The sequence below is a fragment of the Sceloporus occidentalis genome, unplaced genomic scaffold (genome assembly GCF_023333645.1).
Source record: "Sceloporus occidentalis isolate IW3139 unplaced genomic scaffold, rSceOcc1.0.p SCAF_1, whole genome shotgun sequence".
NCBI lineage: Eukaryota > Metazoa > Chordata > Lepidosauria > Squamata > Phrynosomatidae > Sceloporus > Sceloporus occidentalis.
Window position 1 is genome coordinate 193518948 of NW_028316981.1, and position 20950 is coordinate 193539897.

Here is a 20950-nt window from a genome sequence, read left to right on the forward strand (position 1 = left end):
TAAAAGTCATTTTATTTCACTGACAACATTGGGCTCATCATACAGTTGAACTCTTAATTTAATCACAGACAGAACTAAAATATTCCATAAATGCATTGGCTTTGACATTGTTAAAGCCCACACACTGGTAGAATTTGATGGGGGGGGGGGGGCAGAAAAAATTATTTCTACAAATCATTTCCTGAAAATAAACATGTAGCCTAAACATCTGTAAATAATCAACAGTTTGTCTAAATCAGTGAAGGGAACCCCCCATTATCCATTACAGACCAGACCAGACCAGAAGCACAACCATGTTCCTTGGGAAGCTATTTCAACAGAAAATTACATGCACTCCAAAATCTGAACAGAAAAAAAATGACCTACTACCCTTTTCTAGTATCTGATTTTGTTTGCAGCTAATTCTTGAAAGGGAGTCAGAGATAAGGAAGATCTATCAGACTAAAATTTTAACATCCAACAAACAAATGGTTGTTATTTCAGACCAGTCAAGTGTATTCAAATGGTTCATAATAGTATTTTGATGAAATATTCCTTTTTTTCCTCGTAGGAAATCTAAAACGCAGTAGAAAGATTGCTGGGGTGTGCAATCAATACAATTCTATTCCTGAAATACCAAATGTGATGGTTTAATAGCAGGGATGAACAACCCTGGCCCTCCAGATGCTGCTGGGCTACAATTCCCACCAGCCATTTCCAGCACAGGCAGAAGTGAGGAATGGTATGAGCTACAGTCCAGCACATTCACCCACCTGGGTTTCAACATTCTGAAGTACATGTTTATAAAGCAAAGATTTTGACCACGATTTACTAGTAGAAGAGCAGTGAAAGAGCCAAGTTTGGGCCTGAGCAGATGGGCCAGGAAAGCATGGGCTGAGTCTGTGCTTTCCTAGTCCCAGTGTTCACCTGGGTTGGTCCCTGGGTCAGCACAGGGACTGGCAGATGTTCATGCACCCATCCTCACACCAACCCGGAACTTGTATGCAACTCCTTACCTTGCTGGCCATTGATCTGACTGAGAAGGCCCCCAGTCGCTGCATCTGACATGGAACTGGGGCAACTGACTGCATCCATGAGGCCAGGCATCCCGTTTCCTTATCAGATGCAGCAACTGGAGAGCTTCTCAGTTGGATTAACAGCTGGCATGATAAGGAGCACTGGGTCAGGGCTGTCTGAACCATTTGATTTGTTGTGGAGTTTCTTAGAAAATCTGCACAAAACCAGGATTAATAACCCCGGGTCAGGCCGGATCCTTTGGATCCATGTCTGGATAGGCAGGATCAGGCCTAATCGTGCCCTGGGTGTTTTGCCTGCGTTGTCTAATCTAGATGAGCCAAGACAAGCCATGCCTTTGGCCCTTGTGGACAACCCCTTAGTCATCTTTCAAATTTCTTTAGGATAATTATCTAAGAATGGTCTTAGCTTAGGCCTCTTGGATTCAGTTTAACAGTTCTTTCTCAAGCCGATTAACAAGTGAGAAAGCTGACACAACTCAGCCAGTTCTTCAGGTTTGAACCATCATCTAAAGAAACTGCTTTTTAAATCCATTCATTTCCACTTTCATACACATGCTCACATTCTTCACCACTCTAAAGCACAGAAAATAGCAAATTATTTTTTAATATTACTTCCTGAGTTAAGGATTTAAAAATTGGTTATCACATGCAAAAGAGCAACACTACAAAGCCTGACTGGCTACTGGATGGCAATACATCACCAAACTGTAAAAGGCCATTCCATAGTCTCAATGTTCTTTGCCATCATGCACAAAGTGGTTTTTATCAGTCCAATTAGGCACCTGCTATTTAATTCCCTTGAGATATCAAGTTCAGATAAATATTCTATCTCAGTTTAAGAGAAGAAATGGAAAATGCAAAAATTCCAGTACTCAAAACACTGGAATCATTGCTGGTTTGGGGACTTGGTGGTATCTAGGAAGTGGAACTATCCAAACCTTTGTTGCAGTGAAGTTTTCCTCAGGGTGTTTTGATCCTGGCTTCAGTTTACAAATTCTTGACATGGCAAAAGGTTAATCAGTAAAGTATTAAAAGAATGGAAAACAACCCCTTCGTGTTTTAGTTCCAGGGAGAAAGGTGGCCTAGAGCCATACATATTTTGACCAAGGGGAGTAGTGTGGGAGTATGCACACCGTATTTCATTTACAATGCTGATTTTAGGACTGAGCTCAGGGGACATCAATTCTATCAGCTACAGCACACTGATGGCTTTGTCTCAGTGGACACAAATTCTAAATGGATTTAAATTCATGAATATCAATTTAATCTTTAAGCTTTTAAATAAATAAATGGAAGAGCTGGACACAAATGGCTGGAATCTTGTTTAATTTTTACAATCTTGTATGTTCTTGTACGCTGAATTTAGAACATTATAATTTGGGGGATTCATTTTTATAGTATTTGCACTAGCGCAATCACTGGGAATCCTCTCCAAACCAGACTTTAGAAGCCAGGCAATATCACCAGTAGCAGGATTTCCAAGGGAAAGCACAGGGAACAAGGTGGTTAGTGAAGAAGGCTCCATTCTCAAAGGGTGCTTGGGAACAAGCAGTTGCAAACTCACTGTGGGAAGAGGGAGGATGCTTCTTTATAACCAGTCTTCTATTCTTTATATACTGCTCCACTCCCCAGCACTTTGGATATCCCTATGTTGGCGGCACTGCCTGGCATTTAAGCTGGGTTTGTAGGGGTTGAATCTGGAGATGTACTGCGATGACAGGGAATGAGAATATCTCCATATGGAAAAAAGCAACCCAGAGTCCAACACCTTTCATGTGACATTCTGCTGTAAGGTTATTACAGGCTGTCTGTTGTATCTGTATTTTATAATTTATACCTCCTGTGGGATTAATTTTCTAATATCGTTCTTCAAAACACTCACGAACAATTGACTGATAGGGGCAAGAAGAATTACAAGGGCTGTCAGAGTATTCCAAAATAATCACTATAATGAAAGACTGGACTAAGTTCTACAGAAGGCACACAATGTTTTAGTTCATTTTCCTCTTATTCTTATTTTCTAAATGGTAATTTAAAACTGTGTCAGCAAATACTGGTTAATAAATTTAGCCAGGGATATTCCTTAGCTGTTTATTGATGTCACTAATATTAATTTCGCCAGATAAGACTGGATAACCAGTCGTCTATTTACAATGGAGAGAAGGCAATTTTTTTTATCACACACACACAAACTGGAATGTTTCCATCATTTTCAGCATTGTTTCCGCATCAATTGGACAATGATTTAATTTGTAATTTAAAGAGAACAGAAGTAATGAGGGAAAGCAATGAAATGAACAAGGAATGTACACAACCACACTATGTCATTCATGCGTGCAACATGCCTGCAGATTTTTTGCATGTACAAAGTGCATCAGTTGTGAACAAGCCCTGGGATGGACGGATTGTTCTACAGTTGATGTTGCTTTAAAGCCACCTTATGTTTTCTACCATCCTCTTGCAAAAGGTCTGGATTTAGAAATTTCACATTTAAGCCAATCAGCAATTTCCTGGTAACTGAGTAAGTGTATCCAAGAAAACAAACAGTCAAAACAAAACAAAACAAATCACGGTAGAGGCACAGTGGTATTTCAAAGCATTTGCCAGCTTTAGTATAAAGACAGTCTAGAAAGCTGCATAGGTGTCATCACAACATGGAATATGGTGTCATAGTGCAGAGCCAAGTGGCTTTGAAGGGATCCCTATAATTACACGTTGTGGGTATACCCTCTGAAAATGCCTCACATCTCATATAGTTACAACCACGGTGTATGAGCGGTACATCTAATGCCAACAGACTGGTATTCTTTATGCCTCATAGTATTTGCTTATTAATTACATAGAAGTCTCTGTCTCCTTCCATCTTCCTTTCTATATAATACTCTATACACACACACTTGCTCACAGAGTACCACTTTTCCAAATTCGGAAACATTTCACTTAGCCCATCAGTTCCACTTGTTGCCTTTCTCCAGATGTTCTCATTACTGCTCACTTGCCTGACATGGAATATCACTTTTTATAATCTGACTGTATATGCAAAATGGATTTGGCATTTTGATTGGCTTGGGTGAGCCGACCATACTAAAACTTGCTGCCAGAGAAACTATACAGGAATCTGCCCTCCCTACCAGTTCAGTTTTCATCTGAGGTCTTTGGAATGGATGTCCTTGTTTCCAACACATGAATTAACAGCCTGTCTATGAAATAAGTAATCCCAGGCAATCGTTACACAGGAAAGGAAGAAACATTTATACAGAACTGGAGGTGTTTGAAGGCACTACCTAGGTAATTCCCAGCACTGTAAAAACAGTTTGCCTATTCCCCTGGGTAACCAGCTTCTTCCCTACCTGTGTTTTGGATAACCAAGGATGGTAGTCTAAGATAAGAAAGATAGTGCAACTTTTTAGGCAAATTACAGGCTCACAGTTCTAAGCTGGTTGGACGTATGTAAAGAGCAGAAACTTAGTCTCTCCATGCACACTGTATCTGAAGAACAATGCACTTAATAACCGTTTACATTTTAAAAAAAACCCAACAACAGCAGAAATTTCCAAAGTACACCTAGAAACCACAACTGTAGTAAAGCTTTAAGAGCAGAAAGGTGGATGGAATCAATTTGTATTCTGGGCAAGTCCTCCTCAACCATTCAGGGAATATGGAAAAAGGCTCATTTCATCCTTTCTTTCCAAGAAATCCTCATCATTCCAAGGAGGCACCTAGCAGCATTTTCAGGTTTAAGAGCATACATAATGGTGGGAAGTGTCTGGGAAAGCAATAATCGTTTGTTCTTGACTTTCCTGCTTTTTTGAGAATTAATGAGGCAAGTTTTGTCTATGAAGGCCGGCGTATCCTCTAGCTCTTCTTCATATAGCAGGAAATTGCATTTTATTTTCTTTCAATCCCAGCTCTTCAGTGACACATCCTAGCTGTCATCTCTTTCTGTAAAACATGAGGAGAAATAAAAATCATCAGGTCATATGACTGAAATTGATGCACATTTCTGCCCTTCTTACTAATATCTACAACAACACTGACTCTGTCCATCTCTTCATAACATTCCCTATTTGTCTGTATTATATTGTCTTCAAGGGCAATATTCATAAGTGGCAATTAGGAGAGAGTGCTTTATCAACCTGACAACTTTAATGGGTCATTAATTTTCTAACCTCCCTTATCCTAACTAAAAGAGTTAAACTACCTGCACGGCTCTGACACAAAAAGCATTCCAAGCTGATATAACAAGATCCCCATTGTGCCATTAAGCTCCCATCACAAGTCAATTTTCCATTAGGGAGTGGGAGTTACTTGGGATGGATAGCAGTAAAATCTCACATTTTGGAGGATACAATTTAGGCATATATATATATATATATATATATATATATATATATCCTCCGCAATGTGAGATTTTACTGCTATCCATCCCAAGTAAGTCCCAATCTCTAATGTATGTATGTGTGTGATACACACACACACACATACATGCTTGATGGCATGCTTTAGATAAAAACAAGGTTGGCTGTTTTGACCCATATCTTAAATTAAATGACTTTTAAAAATCCTGTTTAATTATTATTCTTTTCTTTAAAAAAAAAAAAAAGTCTGGCTATTATTACCATTTCTTAACTTTCTTACTGGAACAACAATGACTGTTTGAATTTAAACATTATAACTTTAACAGCCTAATGACAGCTGTTCATTCTTAGACCAGTATCTAGTGTCAGTTTCTCATTTTTAAATACTTTACAGTTGGCCCTCTGTATCCGTGGAGTCAACCATACACACCTTGAATATACAGTATTCACCAAAAAAACAAACAAAACCAAAAAGCAAGCCTTGATTTTTGCCATTTTATATAAGACACCATTTTACTAGGCCATTGTATATAATGGAGCATAAGCATCCAGTGGCATCACGGGGGGGGGGGGGGGGAGTGCGGTGGTGCGACTCACACTAAGTGACACCCCAGAAGGGAGGTGACATCTAGTCTCCTGCCCCCACACTGTCCCCTCATGCGCTTGCACCTGTGTACCATCCCCATTTTATAGAGCAGAAAATGCAATTCAGAAACAAATACTTCAATTAATACAAGTTCAGCCAAAATAACATGTTTGAGTTTTTTAAAGCATTTTTAAAAGAACAATTATTATTTAAGCTAGTGGCCATAATATCTGAACTGCATTTTACTACTTAATTTTCTGATTTAGTGCTATGTTGGTGTAGTCCTATACTCCTATATATAAGCTATTAACTTATCAATACAATATAATGGTTTTATTGAAATATGTAAATCATATCAATGCCTAATAACTTTGGATTGTTAATGTTAGAAAGCATTAAAGCATGGGTGATCAAGCTTTCCAATACATAAAATAATGTTTCATAGTATTAATATAATAAGCAGGAGTCAACTTTTTCATTAATACATTTAAAAAAACCATTTTAAACCCTAAAACCCATTTTTACTGTTTTCCTCCCAACCCTGTATAAAACTTGTATTTTGCTTTTTACACAGCTTGTTTTGAATTTAAGCTTCTGATTTTCATGAAACTCAGCCCCTAATTCAACTGTCCCCAACCTGGTGCCCACTAAATGTGATGTACAACAACCCCTAGAATTCTGCAATGAACTATGCAACCCAATACATCAGGAGAACACTAGGTTGGGAAAGGCTACTCTCACTGGTGAATTTAGGAATTTGACGGCAACTTGCTACTCCTCGGCTTCAGCTGGAATAGAATAAACCCTTCTATGGGGTTGTCCACATGGGCCAAATGGCCTGGGTTCCCCCTTGCCTCGTGTCATCCAGTTTAGACGATGCAGGTCCAGGGCAGGATCGGGTTCTGATCCAGAGGATCTGGTTCAATTCTGGAGTAAATAACCTTTACCTCAGGATAAAAAAAAAGACCTGGTTTTGTGTGGAGTTTCATTGAAACTCTGCTACAAAACAGGGCTGTTTAAACCCCCACTGGTGCTCCTTACCTTAAAGTCCAGTGATCTGTCTGAGAAGCCCCCCAGGCATTGCATCTGATGCAGAAATGGTGCCCCTGGCCATGTGAAGGTCTTTGTTGTCTACTTTAATGTTATGCAAATCATCTGTAGTCATTATTTTTGTTTTCCTAATGTTCAACTGTGCCTTTGCACTGTTTTCCTTGACTTTAGTAATCATTCCAAATCTTACTTGGAATAACTGCATTATAGACAGTGCTATATCAATAGCAGCAATTATTATTGCAGGTGCAGACTGACCAAATGTGGAACTGATAAGTGAATGACACAAGACAGTAATTAACAAAAACTCACTCTCCCAATATTACTTTGATCATTTCCAACAAATGACTCAACTCAGACATCAGCTCCTGTTCAGTTTGTGTTTTGACATACAACCACTAAGTGGCACCAAACCTACTGCTGTTGTTACAAGGCTGGGAGAGGAAACATAATCCCCTTCACCAGCACCGTCTTCCAGATAAAGAGCAATTACAACTTGCTTCCCCCCACTCCCACCCCCTGGTTAATAGACTCCTATTTGGAAGGTACAAGAAATGAAACCTAAATGAAGGCCAGAGATTTAAATATACTTGAACTCCAAAACAACCTTATTAGCAGATCATAAGATATGCCCTTATAAGTATCTATCTGCAGATGCCCAGCTCCAATGTCCATTATAGTGCAATATTCCTTCAAGTGGGTTCCCCACCTCACCCCACCACGCACCCATTGCAAATATAAATAAGGAATTGATATTTGAACAGCACTGAAGTGTCATAAATGATTTGGAAAACTATGGATCCCACTCCCAGATCATTAAGAGACAGTAGAAATCTGATGCCTGGTATCCAAAATTTGTGTTCACTATCTAACCAGTTTACCACAACAAACACCCCCCCCAAAAAAAAACCCCACCAAAACAAGTCACTTAACTTTAAAGCATTTGCTTTTTTTCCTCCTTTCTAATTATAACTTCCTTTTTTTTGTCATGTTACAGTATTCTGAATATAAACCTGAAGGAAAGCAGTAATTATTAAGGCTCTATGGTGCATTCTTCCCATTTGTGGGGGTTTGTTCCCAACCCTGCACAGATGAGGGGGGGAAAACATGCATGCTCATGTCCCATTATAGCCAATGGGTGGCGATGTGCACACAGTTGTATGGGGTACACCATCATAGACAATAATGGGATGCAGCGATCTGCGGATGCTTAAGTCCGTGAGTCACCAGCCTGCTCATATGGCAAGCCCACTGTATGTATAGGGAGCAAGCCCCGCTGGAATCAGTGGTTCTTCCTTCTGAGCACACATGGATAAGATTTGTGGTGTTCTTTTTGTAACCCTGGGTGCACTGCTTGGCAAACATGAGGTTTCCAGCAATTGCAGGAAGGAGGCATTTGCAAGGAAAGATTACGGAGGGCTAACTTTTCTCCTTCACCTATTCCTCAAGCTACTATTCCTCTCTGATTTTAATCAAACAGCGAGAACTATATCCAAGAAGGAATTCCAGAAGAAAAATAACAGATGAAGAAAAGGTTGATTGCCATCACACACACTCTGCCCTTTGTAAAAGTACCCAGCACTGCATGGTACACAGATGGTAAACACAGCATTGGAAATCCCCATTCCTATCAAAGAACTAAATATTCACTATGAATTTACTGAACATGTTTGTTTGTTTGTTTTAGGTTTTTTCCCCTTTTGCTTGATGGCAGGGACCTATGTAACTCACCCGTCAGGAATCAGTTCCATATTCATTTCCCCAACAACCTCACTCACAGAAAAAGGGAGAGTGAAATATGACAACTCAACATTCTTAGAAATGCCCTGGCCTACACAGGCCCAAATGATAAGATTTTTGTGGGTTTGTGAATGTTTGCAATTTCAAAACAGAAGCAGATTTTTCTCTCCTCCTCCTCATTTAAACTATTCAAGGCTTATAATGGCCAAACAACAAAGGCATTAGTGTCTTGACCCCAAAGCAAAGCTGTTTACTAAGAGGGTAACAAACATGTTCACTTAACACTTTTGTCTCTCATGCATACTCATAAAAAACTGCTGGTCACAGATTTGCGCAGGAGGATCCACACATTACAAGAGAAGTGTTCTCTCAGGTAAAAAAAACATATAATATTTTTTCTGGTAGATTTTCCACTTTCATGGGGGGTCCTGTGCCCCTAATCCCAGTGAATGCGGAGGGTCCACTGTATTTCAGAAAAGTGAGATAAATGATACAGTACTCCAACATCCAGGGAAATAAACAGTTGCCCTAGTAAATACCTATACCAAAAACAAAACAAAACACAAAAACCAAAAAGAGATATGTTCTACTTTCAGAGTGGGGAACATTTGCCCTCCAGATACTTTGACCTACTACTTTCACCAACCCTATCAGGTATAGCTAGTGATAAGGGGTTGTGGAATTTATAGATCAACATCTGGAGGATAAAGTTTATACCCTTCAATCTATAGTGGGCCCTTGATATCCACTGGGGGTTGATTCCAGGACCCCTTGCCCAGTGGATACCAAAATGGATGCTCAAGTCCCATTGAATACAATGGAATAATAAAATGGTGTCCTTTGTATAAAATGGTAAAATCAAAGTTTGCTCTGTCTGTCTGTCTGTCTGTCTGTCTGTCTATCTATCTATCTATCTATCTATCTATCTATCTATCTATCTATCTATCTATCTATTCAGAGTGTGGGTGCTTGAATCCGTGGATAAAAAATCCATGGATATGGAGAGCTGACTGTACTTGTTGCAGACTAAACAGGTAGTTCTTCTCAGACCTATGAACATTAGAATGGAAGTTTAATACAGGAAAAGATGATCATGATATGATATAATATGCAGCTCTCACCCACAATGTTCTCCTGAGAAAATATTAACTTGTAATATAAGCACAGTATGGTGTTGCTAATATCTGTGACCATGAGTAATGACAGAAAAGAATGCTTTGCATTTGTATATTTCTTTCCCTAAGTGATTAAAGCAGTTGATATACATCAATTAAGAGAGTGTGATCTTGGTACTACTATGTGAGAGCATAAGGGTTTGCTTATTTATCTTACAGAGTGAACTGATGGTTGAGCTGAGATATGAGCTTGGCGGCCTGACAGCATGTAGCTCAATGTCATTCAACCATTACACTATACAAGTGTTCCCTGAAGGACAAGGTAGGGGGTCAGGGCAAGATTGTGTTCATAGATCAATGTTCCCTTTGGCATTCTTCCATCTTTGCTTTCCCTCTGTGTCTATAAACACATGGTTTTCATTCCAGCAGTTCAAATGATTGTGTGAAATATCTTTGATTAAATAGTAGCACCTCTAAATCAAGCAAGTTTCACTTTCATGTAACTAACACTGAAAAGGCAGTTAATGTACAGTTAATATATGGCATTTTCATAAGGTACAATATGTAGAATTTTAATACTGTTTTGGAATTAGGACTAATGGATTCTTGAGAAGTTATGTACTGATTTTATTTATATATAATTGCATTGTGTGTGTGTGTGTGTGTGTTTAAAAAAACTGTTTGCTCATTAAAGGACAAAAGTGTTTATCTATCAATCTATATCTGTGGAGTTACTGTAATTGTTAGTAAAGGTCGGATGAAAGTTCATATGATAAATATAGTGAATTCATATTTTACATGTTAAATGTTATTTTTGTGTAGTTGTATTTGTAGAAATTAGTAGGAGTGTTTTCTGTATATGTCTGTGATTTTTGTAATATATGTATATATTTAGACAATAAAAAAAGAATTATAGTGCTATTATTCCACTTTAACTGCCATGGTTCCCTTCAATGGAATCTGGGATTTGCAGTTTAGAGAGAAGCTAGAGTGGGATAGCGGTTTGAGTATTGGACGATGACTCTGGAGACCAGGGTTCAATTCCCAGCTCAGCCGTGAAAACCACTGGGTGGCCTTGGGCAAGTCACATGCTCTCAGCCTCAAGGGAAGGCAATGGCAAACTTTCTCTGAACAAATCTTGCCTTGAAGACTCCATGATGGATTTATCTTAGGGTTGCCATAAGTCAGAAATGACTTGAAGGCACACAACAATTCTGTGGTGCAAAAGAGTCCCAGGTTCAGGTTTTCACTGAGTTATGAAACTGACTGTGTGACTGACCCTTGATTAAGTCCTCTCTCTTAGATAACCTTTTTCACTTGGGCCTTTTCACACTATACGATGTGAGGACAAAGGAGAAGGAAAACCACAATGTTGCCTTGAGCATATGGGAGGAAAAGTGGCACAGAGTTGCTGCAAACCAACAAAATCCTGCAGCAGGGAATGATGAGCCAGAGCAGAATTACATAGCCAGAGAAATCAGATTATTTATTTCATGATTTCTTCTACCTCTGTCTTTTTCTGGGAAGATTGAGGATAGATTCTCAACAAGCATCACCATTAAGCAATAAAAGAGAAAATTCAGGACTTCAGGTATGAAAGAAAGTCACAAGAGGACAGAGAAGGAGTGAATGAGATCATGAGGAGTTAATGACTAAGATACAACTTTACATATATATAAAAAAATTTGGTCTAGTCACCCACACAGGTATGCAGAGATACATGGTAATGCATGATAATAAATACCATGCAGCTTGGTAGCCCTGAGTTGCACTTCAGCAACATAAGGACCTTTCCTGAAACTACATATCTCTTAGGTTGATGTTTTGAAGACCTGGGATGGGAACACTGTCATTTCCCCTGTGAAAACTGGTGCTTTGGTCAGGTCACCTGAACCCTCACATCCAAATGAGAGGTTTCAAAGTTCACACTGGGTACACATACAGAATGTACACAGGCCCTCTGGAACCACTGGATTTCTGTCTGCACAGCTACAACTCACATTATATTATGCTCACATTATATTCTGAGCCAAATATTAGAAGTCTAACTGCTTGATAATCAAAAGGTTTGGCAACAGCAGCAACCTCCCCTCCCCCCCAAAAAACCCCCTGCTTTCCCCATATTTTTTAATTTTGATGACTTTTTCCCTTCCTCCCTGGAAAACATGACTCCATCACAGTAACTAAATGTAGCCAGCCATCTAATATAATTTGCAGTACCTTTAAGGGTGGATTTAGTGAAAAGCACAAATACTGCAGTGCAGCAGGGACACAGGGTCACTTTTGGTTTAATATGAAATCAGTCTCGATATTCTCAAGTGATCAGTTCATTTCTGCAATCACCACATGTTGGAGGGCAACTGAAATCCAGCCCAACTGATGTCAGGGAGAACAGTGCCAGTGCTGAAGATTTTCAACAGCATTCATCCAAAGGTGCTTATAGGACAGGAATGTGAGAGCATTCCTGTTACCAGTTGCCACAAACTGCTATGGCAGAACTCTTTCAGAATTGGAGGATAACATGTTCTGGAAAGCACTCCTGCCAGCAAAAATAGATCCCTGGTAGAAGAGCCTGACTGCCCATTCTGCAAATGGAATGCCCCCCTCTTTCTCCTTTGATAAATGACTCTGTGGCATAATCTATAACAATAAAAGAGAATGAATGCCTTTACATCCATCTGTAACTCTTCAGGACATCATGTTAGACACCTCTAAACCTGACAAAGGAGGTTTGGTGTCCAAGTGGCCCGTGCTCAATTTCCAGTTGAAAATACAAGTAGGGGGCTTTCTAGAAGCAAAAGGGGGGCTGGTCTTAACTCATTAGGAAACTACAGTAGATACATTCAAATCTAACAGGGTGTTTTTGCCTTAAGTTTGGGAAGCCAGTTTCAAAGTAAAATGATAAACGGGGGACGCTTCTGAGAAGTAAAAAGGGTCCTGTCGTAATTCATAGGGACATGATGTTAGATACTTCAAAATCTGGCAGAGAATTTTTTTGTTGTTGCCAAAAACCAAACTCAAAAGCATTCTGTCAGATGCTGAAGTATCTGTCACGATGTTCCTATGAATAACGGCAGTCCTTTTTTCTTATTTCTAGGAAATATAGGTTTCAGTGGCTAGTTTCAAATCAAAACTCCAAAGGTGCATGTGTGCATGGAGACTCCAACAAGTTTAAACAGAAAAAGAGGCATGCCATAACTCATTAGAACATATTGTCTAAAAAGGCTAGAAAACAGGAGAGGGCTCTCTGATGCTCTATAAAAAGATTCTTTAGCTGGGAAAAATAAGATAGGAGAAAAGGAAAGGTCTAAGACATTGCTGTTAACATTTCTGAAGTTACAGAAATGGCAAATGCTGGTAAGATTCCTGAGGTAAAAAAGGTGGTGGGAAAAGATGTGGCCAGATGGGTTGCTTTGGGGATTTTAGGTACAGCTCTAGACAACTCCAGATAACCTTAGCTAGTTTTAAAGCAATGTAATTGGAATATAGACAACTACCTAGCAGACTGCAGTTTAGTTCAATTTTATCTTGTTTTTATCTTTTATATTGCTTTGTATAGTTTCATATTACAGTCGGCCCTTCTTATACATGGATTTTATATACACAGATTCAAGTATCCACGGTTTGAAAATGTTCCAAAAAAGTATAACTTTCAAATATCAAACCTTGATATTCCATTTTTTATAAGGGACACCATTTTGCTATGTCATTATATTTAATGGGACTTGAGCAGCCACAGATTTTGTTATCTATGGGGGATCTTGGAACCAAACCCCAGCATATAACAAGGGTCCACTGTAGTTCACTGAGTTCAGGTAATAAGATTTTATAAACAATAGCTTCCATTTACATGTCCATGAACAAAATGAACACAGTCACTCATTCATTTATTCATTCATTCTACAAATGGCATAAAAGAATTATGGGAGATAACCTCTACCTACTTTAACATGGCATATGTAAGTAACACAGTGTGTAAAAGCTATATTGAAGAATTTACAAAACTGCCCTATATTCAGATAGGTAACTGGTCTACCCAGCCCAGTATTTACTGTAATTATCAATGCTTTCTAGAGGCTGAAATTTTTTTAACCTAGGTCTCTTTAAATGGAGACATGGAAGATTCAATCTCAGGTCATCTAAATGCCAAGAATGGGATCCAGCAGTGAAGGCTGGTTGTTTCCATGTCAGTGGGGTGGTGAATCAGGTCTGGGTTTTAGTTTATACTTTAAAAGTACTTTCCAATGAGATGGACCCTATCCCCAAAATAAGTCTGATATCTTAGAAAACATCTTTAAAGTTCATAATAAAATCCATAATGGATTCACTGTCTCATTGACATGGGACCCACCAGCCACCACTGAACTCCAATACTGGATTATGGGCTCCTTGAAAAACAGAAAATCCCCACAAGTAGCCCATGATCTGACTCCTGGGGATCATTCACACTACAGAATTATAGCACTATTATTTCACTTTGATACAGCAACAGTAAGTACATTTCTATACCTCTTATCAGTGCACTTAAGCACTCCCTACGCAGTTTACAATGTGTAAGCTAATTGCCCCCAACAAGCTGGGTACTCATTTTAGCGACTACGGAAGGATGCCAAGCTGAGTCAACCCTGAGCCCCTGGCTAGGATTGAACTCACAACCTTGTGGTAAATGAATGGCTGCAGTACAGGAATTTTAACCACTGTGCCACCAGGGCTCTTTTAACTGCCATGGTACCATTCTATAGAATCCTGGGATTTGCATTTTGGAGGAATCAGGCTAAGGATTCTCATGTTTTCCCTAACCTGCCAATCTTAGGAGTCCAAAGGACAGAATCATGACAGTTGAAGTGGAATAATAGTGCTAAGTGAAATTCTAACAGAACACAACTTTGATTGGTACTTATCACTTGATGATGTGCCTGTCCTGCTACTGTCTTGCATTCTGTTTGTTACTGTAGTACACCTTTGATGGGCAAAACCCATCAACAGGCTCTCAATCTCACTGTTATTCTTTAGTGCCTTCCTGCGATAGGTCCCTTCTGCTGCAGTTCTGCTTCTCAGGAAGTTACGTGGTGTGATTCTGCTGCTCTCCCCCTCGCAGCAATCATGGCAGCCAACACTTTCCTGAAGCCAGCTGCTGTGTGCACATTCAAATAGCAGCAGGCTTCAGGAAGTGGTTGGCTCAGCAGCGATTACTCGTTTCATCCCCTCCTCCTGGAAGGTGGCATTTGGTAGTGAGGAAAACAGATCATGTAACCAAGGATCGCCAAAGCATTATTCTGGGGAAGACTGTGATAAGAAATTATGCCAAGTCAATATGTTTCTAATCATAAACTAGCACAATTGTGGCAAGACAGCAGGCTGGTATGATAAAGTCTGCAGTGTGAATGGCCCCTGGTTTTTATGTTACTCCCATTAACAGAGGCAGTCCTCCTGACAGAGGTAGTCCTCTTTACAAGAGATTCTGTGTCCACAAACTATTCAGTAAAAGGATAGGGAATTATTTGGATACATTAGCATTTTAGTATTAAATTAATGAATTTACACTTCTCATATTTATTTCTGAACACAGTTACTCCCCATTTCAGTATTCATACATCTTAGATTTTTGTAATTCAGTTCTACAAACAAACAAGCAAATGAACAAGGTGTATATGGGGGGAGGAGTTCATACAAAATGTATATATTATTGAAAAATGTCCAAGCCCCCATTATATTTATGGAAAGCTGCTAGTCAAAATACATATATTTAGCAAATTTGCACACTAAAATGCACATATTATGGAATATGTGAACAAAATATTGCTCAAGCTATGAATGGTTGAATCTGTGGATACAGAGGTTCAACTGAACCTCCATCATTAATTCTAAATTAATTTATGTTTTGAACCTTATGCACAATCTGTTTAACAGACTAAGTCTTGGTTGACTTTCTAATCATAGGAATAAAATGAGATATTTTCTTGTCCTGATGAGCTTGTGCCATCAGAGGTCATCCTTAGCTATTATATATTTTATAAGGGAACCTGGGGTATTTCAGAAGCCACAGTAAGCTTTCCAAATGAGAAAGAAACAGAACACAAGTGTTACATGTTTGTGTTTCTTGAGACTCAGTTATAACTTGGTTCTTCTCATCACCCACATTTAGCTTCTTGCAAATGCTGCTGCTGAGAAAAAAATAGTAAGAGCAAAAGTTCATTTCTTTAAATATCCTTTGCCAAGGCGCATGGTTTTCTGTTTACAGTGCAAAAAGCTGACCTTTTTTGAGAGAAAGAGCAATGAGCAGATAGATAACCCTGAATTTGGCACTTAATGCCTCATTCTACACTAACACTTACCAAAGGCTCCAGTTCTTTGCGGTCTATGAGGTTGAGCTCTGTTACAAAATAATAAAAGTGCTTGTAACAGGTGTTGACATGGGCTTCAGCCCCCATGATGATGATGCGGTCAAAGTGATGAATGTAGACATGAACAAATACTCTAAACAGCCTGCACAGGATCTTCTTGCAGATCTGGAGGAAGTTCTTTGGGAATGGTACACCTGTGAAAACAGAAAGGACAGTTTCAGTTTCCATTTCCTGTAACCATGCTCATTGTCCTAGTTCTTAGGGAGTCCATATAACAGGATAGCTGTGGTGGTGTCCCAGTTCTGGAATGCCCTCCCCAAAGTGGCTTGCCTAATGGCTACATTATCTTTTGTTTCTCCGGTATCAAGTGTATATATACCTCTTTATTTCCTCAGGATATCAAGTTCATTTTAACTGTTTTAACCATTTTACTGAGGAGACATAATGGTGTGGCAAACTGCTTTTCTTGCTGCCAGCACAGTAGATTTGCCTTTGAACTCTACACTGTATCCAACCAAATTTGCTCTAACGTTTTGACCTTAATCACTCTAGTCACCAACCCACTCATTTCATCACCAACAGCTGCCCTGGTTATTGATCCACATTTCTGAAGTCAACCAGAACGCCAACAGAACTGCATATGGAGACAATAGGAAATCCCCAAAAGCTGTTAAAAAATCATCTAGATCTATCAGCCGTCTGGGATGGATCATCTTAATTCTTCCCCCAACGTTGCAAACCATTAGTTCCAGCAAGCTTAAATCTCACTAGATAAAGATATATCCATGGCAATGGCACTACACAGAGTCCTCCATACAAAGATCACCATAATCATCTAATCTAAGACAGAAGGCCAGGTCCTACAACCATGATGGCAAACTTATGGCATGCATGCCACGGGTCACATGTGACAATATTTTGCCCAGCACGGGTCAGGGAGGAGCAGGTGTGCACACACCTGTTGCTCCTCTTCTCTGCTGTTTCCCAGCCTTCATCTGTTTGTCTGAGACAGCTGGAAGCCGGCAAATGGCGCTGGGGAGAAGGAGCCAGAGGCATGCACCTCTGGCTTCTCCTCCCTGGCTTCTCCTGGCTTTCAGCTGTCTCTCAGAGACAGCTGGAGGCCAGGAAAAGGCCGAGGAGAGGAGATGCAACTGGCACGTGCAAGTTGCTCCTCCCCAGGGACCCTTCCCGGCCCCCAGCTGCTTCTGAAGGGACAGCTGGAGGCAAGGAAAGGTCCAGAAGGAGGCAGAATGGCACACACCTATTTGTCCTCCGCCCCAGGGACCCTTCCCAGGTTCCAACTGCCTCCGGAGGGACATATTTTTTCAATGACAACCTCACCCTGTGAATAAAAATACCACAAATAGCTATGGGAAGGAAGAAATTCATCTGGTAAAAAAGGAGGAGGAGGAGGATGCCAGGGTTCCCATGAGATGTTTTGTTACTTTACCCCAAGTAAGATAACTATCTCATCTTTATTATTGATGCTTAAGCCAAAGGCCATTCGCATGATAAAATATAAAATATAAAACCAATAACAGCAATTTAGAATTATAAAATATCCCCTCAAATAACATCCAGATTTAATACATAATACATAATATACTTCCAATCAGTCAAATAGAACAACATTAAAAAAAAGTGGGAAAAGAGAAAAAAAAAAAAAAAAACACTTCAAAGTTTGGGTAAAATCATCCACCTAACAACCATTAAAAGCATTGAGAAGAGAAGTAAAAAAAAGAAAAAGGAAAAAGCTTCAAAGTTTAGATAAGGTCATCCCCCTGGCAATCAACTGCGATGTCTGCCATTACCCTTGCCCGAATTTTAATTGCTGCTGAAGCAAATAGTGAAACCTTATAAGTTACCTTAGAATCGGTATCAGACAGAAGATAATAAATTTTTTCAGAAATGGTATTAGACTGTAAATTGGACAAAATAGATCCCATAAATTTAGTTCTTGGACCAGTATATAGTGAGCAAGAAAACAAATAATGAGGTAAATCCTCAATTTCTGGGGCTCCACAAATACATAAACGGGAATCCTTAGGTGTATGTGAATATCTACCATCAATCATAGCTGAGGGCATTGTTTGAAAGCGGAGAGCTGTAAAAGCCTGTCTAAGCTTTAAAAATGTAAGATTCCCTAAATAAACAGCCATTTGATGGTCCAATTTATATAATCTAAACCATTTAGAAAATTTCGAGTTATTAATAGTCAGTCTATCCAGATGCATATCTTGGTTAAAGATATATTCACGAAGTAAGATAACTAAATGACCCATCTATCCCCTAACATCTACTCAGAATAAGAGATCTTCAAGATCTTAGACTTCCTCAGCCAGGAATCCCAAGAACTTTTAACAGGAGATATGAGAGACTAAAGCGAACAGCTTGCCTTTAAAGCATAAGCTCTGTCCTTGAGCCCTTTGGAAGTTCTGTTCCACTTCTAGAATAAATACAGGATCAAAAACCAAACAGTGCTGTCAGCTACAGCCTCTGAATATGAAAAGGCTATCACTGGGACAACCAATGTACAGAAAGCTTCAAAAATGTTATTTTTTAATTATTAATAATTTTACTTTTATGCTAGCTTTTTCACTGGCACACTCACTGCTATCCACAACTATATGTTAAAAGAATTCTGCTTAGCCAATACAAGTTATATTTTTTTCTGTTTTCCATAAATTAGTATTCCAGGGTAGAAAATGCACAGAGGCATCTAAAAGCAGTAAAACAGAATTGCTACTGTAATAGGTAGCAGCCACATCACTCTAAAATGCATTACTATGGAGCCCTACTTTACCATCTGGAATCAGCTTCCCTGAGCCTTCCTTTGTCTATTATGTCAATGAAACAGCCCTGCCATGAAGGAGACATAAATGGATAGCAGACAGCACTTAAATTTAAATGATTTGCACAAGTGTCACAGTGTAATACCTCAGTGAGCAGTTAAAGATAAAGGGCCTAGGGAAGAAGGAGACTCAATTACTTCTTCCATGTGCCTATATATGCTCCTTCCTTCCTTCCTTCCTTCCTTCCTTCCTTCCTTCCTTCCTTCCTTCCAAAAAACCCCTCTAAATTCCATTCTGGGACTGCAAAGCTTGAAAGTGCCTCAGTAAGATGGTGATGATGATTATATGCCAGACATAACGGTGACTGAAAAAAAGATGATCAGATTATAGATGTGGCAACACCCAAGGACAGAAGAACTGAAGACAAAGCGAGGGAAAAGATTTTGAAATATCAAGACCTACAAATTGAGATTCAGCAAACAGAAATTTCAGAGTGGGAGGGGGGATCAGATGTAGTTCCCATGGTCATAGATGTTCTGGGAGCAATTCCAAACAAGGTGAAAAACATCTGAATGAATTGTCACAGATGGGATCACAGTAGCACAATTAGCAAAAGTGACACTACTTGGAATATGCCACATTATCTGACAACTGATTCCAAGGAGATTATCAAATGGGAGAAAATCGGGGAAGAAAAATGCATACTTCTGTCAAAGTTGTGTGATCACGCTGCAAACTTTCAGATGATGTCGCACTTTTCCAGGAGTTAACTCATGAAGATCCAGGAATGTTCCAGCAACAAACCATCCCAGTGAATGGTTTGCATTGAAGAACTGGCATCCCATATAATAGCTGCTGGAAAACTCAAAATGGATCCAGAGATGCAGTGGCCTATCTTGTGTGGCTGATCCAGAATGATCTACATTACAGGCAGTGGCGTCACTAGGGTTAGCGTCACCTCCTCCTATTGGTCTCCACCCATACCACACCATACAGAATCCTTAGTAATGGGTTGTTGTTGTTGTTGTTGTTGTTTTGTATTAACATTACTCATGGATCATGATTCCTGTACATCACTGAAGGTAATGGCAATAGTTGTGACATAAACAATTAGCAAAATTAAAATTATACCTTTATATTGCAATATCATATGCACAGCCCAAATGTATTAACATGTCCATTATGTGGTTAAAGTGAAGATTTGGTAAGATGTGAGACTTTTGAAGAACATTTAAAAAAAACCTGGGGCCTCTCCTTTCTCTTCCCACTGAGCCACACACCATCTCTTCAGCATTTTAAAGCAATTCAGGCAAACTCCACAGCCCTTTTCTCCCAAAAGACAGATATTTGGGGAGCAGTGTTGTCACCTCACCTTAGCGTATCACCTGGTGCGGCCTGCAGCCCACTTGTGATGCTCCTGATTCCAGGCAAGCATCACAGAACATAACTGAGATAATCAATTAGTCAATTATTGTGCTGGCCAAATGGCCGTAATAAAGTTATTATTAATTAGTCGATTATTAGTATATTGGAGGTTATTTCAATTGCTAGAGTGTTGTCTGATGGCAAGAATAGACATGTGGCCTTACAGAACTTTGAAAATTAGAAGGAAGAGAATTTTGTGATAGAATGAAAATGCACTAAAATATGACCACGAGATGCTGCCATCTCAGGAAAAAATTACCAAAACAAGCTCTTACGGCAACAACTGTTATTATGTTTGTGTATAGAAAGGAAACCGCCAGACATTTGGCTCTGCAATCTGGAGTGAAACTCATGTCACAATAGGAAGTAATTAGTTTGTTTCCTCTGAGTGAATTGAAATTGCTACAGCCTGCTTACAGTAATGCAAGAACCTCCATACATATCATATTCATTAATAATTAGTTGACACAACTGTAATAAACTATCTGGAAAAGAAAGAACCTCCTCCTTTTAGCTTGGTGATC

General features: G+C 39.3%; 1 protein-coding gene across 2 annotated transcripts in view; it reads right to left on the reverse strand.

Moving 5' to 3' along the window:
• Window positions 1-20950, reverse strand: part of MOB3B (MOB kinase activator 3B) — a 99021-nt gene continuing 78071 nt past the window's right edge. For both annotated transcript variants that reach the window (XM_089488150.1, XM_089488142.1), the window contains 2 exons: window positions 16201-16403; window positions 1-4958 (listed from right to left, as the gene is read on the reverse strand). In XM_089488150.1, coding sequence (XP_089344276.1) covers window positions 4929-4958; window positions 16201-16403 — 233 coding nt within the window. In that variant the 3' untranslated portion in view covers window positions 1-4928. The remainder of the gene's footprint in view (window positions 4959-16200; window positions 16404-20950) is intronic.